General features: G+C 44.4%; 1 protein-coding gene across 1 annotated transcript in view; it reads left to right on the forward strand.

Annotated features, from left to right (window-relative positions):
* Positions 1-1890, forward strand: part of LOC126406597 (cationic amino acid transporter 2-like) — a 22123-nt gene that overhangs the window by 11659 nt on the left and 8574 nt on the right. The window contains exon 9 of the mRNA XM_050070966.1: positions 782-1012. Within this exon, the coding sequence (XP_049926923.1) occupies positions 782-1012 (231 nt within the window). The remainder of the gene's footprint in view (positions 1-781; positions 1013-1890) is intronic.

Raw genomic sequence — 1890 nt, forward strand, 5'->3', positions numbered from 1 at the left:
GGAAAAGCAGATTTCAAACCACTGTAAAAAATTGAGTTATCGAAACAAAAATCTGAAAATACACATATTGCATCTAGACAGCATGGAGATGTTGGTAATTTGTTTTAACCACTAGATGGTTTCACACTGAAAAAACTGAAAAACTAATGTTTAATTAAATTTAACAGTATAATAATCCTTTTTTAAACAAGCACAGCCACATTTTTGCATTTGTCAGCAGGATTGGGGGGGGGCGGCCGGGCAGCTTAGCCCACAGACGGCAGACAGTAGCTACAAAACAGTAGTGGAATACGCCCCATCCGCCCACAGCGCAATGCTCTTAAAGTCCTACGCTATCAAAAGCTTTATTTTATGGCCTTGACATTAACCTGTCATATTGTTGAGTTATCGAGGACACTTTCGTGTTTTTGTGTGTATACAGGAATGTTAAAGATATCATTGAGGAAAATGAGGTTGATGTGACGTCGTTGAATCAGGGAATCCATGTGGACACCACGACATTGGATCCTAATTGACTTTACATGGCATTGTTTCCGCGGTACCAGCACGTAATTTCAACCCATTACGTGCTGCCACGGAATGCGGTGTTAAGAAGTTGTGGTCATTTCATGTATTTCTGTGAGATCAGGTTGTCTGTTCAACAGACTCTTACCTCATAGTTTGATAGTTTTCTGCACTCACACTTGTTGCCAACCATACTGAATTTTTAATTATAGGGTGCCCACAGTGCCACTATCCAGAGTTACTGAAACATAAATCCACAAACAAATTTCCCCATTAGAAATTTGGGCACAAAACAAAATTCCAATTATTAGTTTTTCCTGACAGCTCTGATTTCTCCCCAGTGTTCCTGGTGATCGTTTTAAGCGTGCTGTTGTCCGAGGCTCTGCATTCCCTCCGCAGACGAGAGCTTTGGAGCGTGCTGCTTGTCTGTGTCCTCGTGCTGACACTGGTCTTCGCTGTTGTTATCATCTGGAGACAGCCACAGAGCACAACTAAAGCTGCTTTCATGGTAAACTGGAGGGGCGATGATGGTGGGCAGGATTTCATGCATCTTGAGGATTTGCACCTTTACAGTTCCAGTGAGGAGATCTTGTTAGGGTGGTCAGTTAGTGGGCCTTACTGAGGGGCTGCTGCAGGGCAAAGAAAGTTCATGGCAAAGACATGATGTGCCCATTGAAGGGAGGCCTACCCAGGTTAAACCCACACTGAATGACCGCTGTTTAAATTACTCTATTTTTGGTTGCAAGAACTCCACTTTTAAGACTTTTGGGATTGAGATATTTGGAGTTTTGCTAGGTAATTTTATATGGGAAGTTATATTGATGGTAATTAGTGAGCACTGGAGGGGCTGGTAGGCTGATTCCCTTACCTTTAGGCAGAGTGAGTCGAGTTGTTAAAGGCGCTGTATGTAAGAATGTGGCAAAAACGGTTACTGCACTCAAATTCAAAATACTGCCGTCCCCCCTCCCCTACAGATTCGAGGTTGCTGGACAGCGGCACGCTGGAGACTGATTTGTTTGCCCACGGGCGGCTGCCGTGGCAGGGCTGCGTCGCCGCGTCCATGATCTTCGGTTTTCCAGCGGACCGTTCGAGCAAGTCCAGCTTCTCTGCTGCTAACGCTGCTGCCGGGATACAGCTGAGGAGACTGCTAATGCTGCTTGCCGTGCTGCTATAGCTCAGTCGTAACTTTAACTGATGCTTAGACTCTACTGACTGCGTGACTGGTAGACGGCGGTGGGTGGCACAACAGGCCAAAACACAAATTCAAAACATAAACATGATTTGCGGACCGTAAATTTTTTTTTTTAAATGCGAATATTCTGGCTGTACTATTGTTGTCGGTGAGATCAGTATGTTATATTAACATTATTCCTTAGTCTCTGTGAC

The sequence above is a fragment of the Epinephelus moara genome, chromosome 19 (genome assembly GCF_006386435.1).
Source record: "Epinephelus moara isolate mb chromosome 19, YSFRI_EMoa_1.0, whole genome shotgun sequence".
In the NCBI taxonomy this organism is placed as follows: domain Eukaryota; kingdom Metazoa; phylum Chordata; class Actinopteri; order Perciformes; family Serranidae; genus Epinephelus; species Epinephelus moara.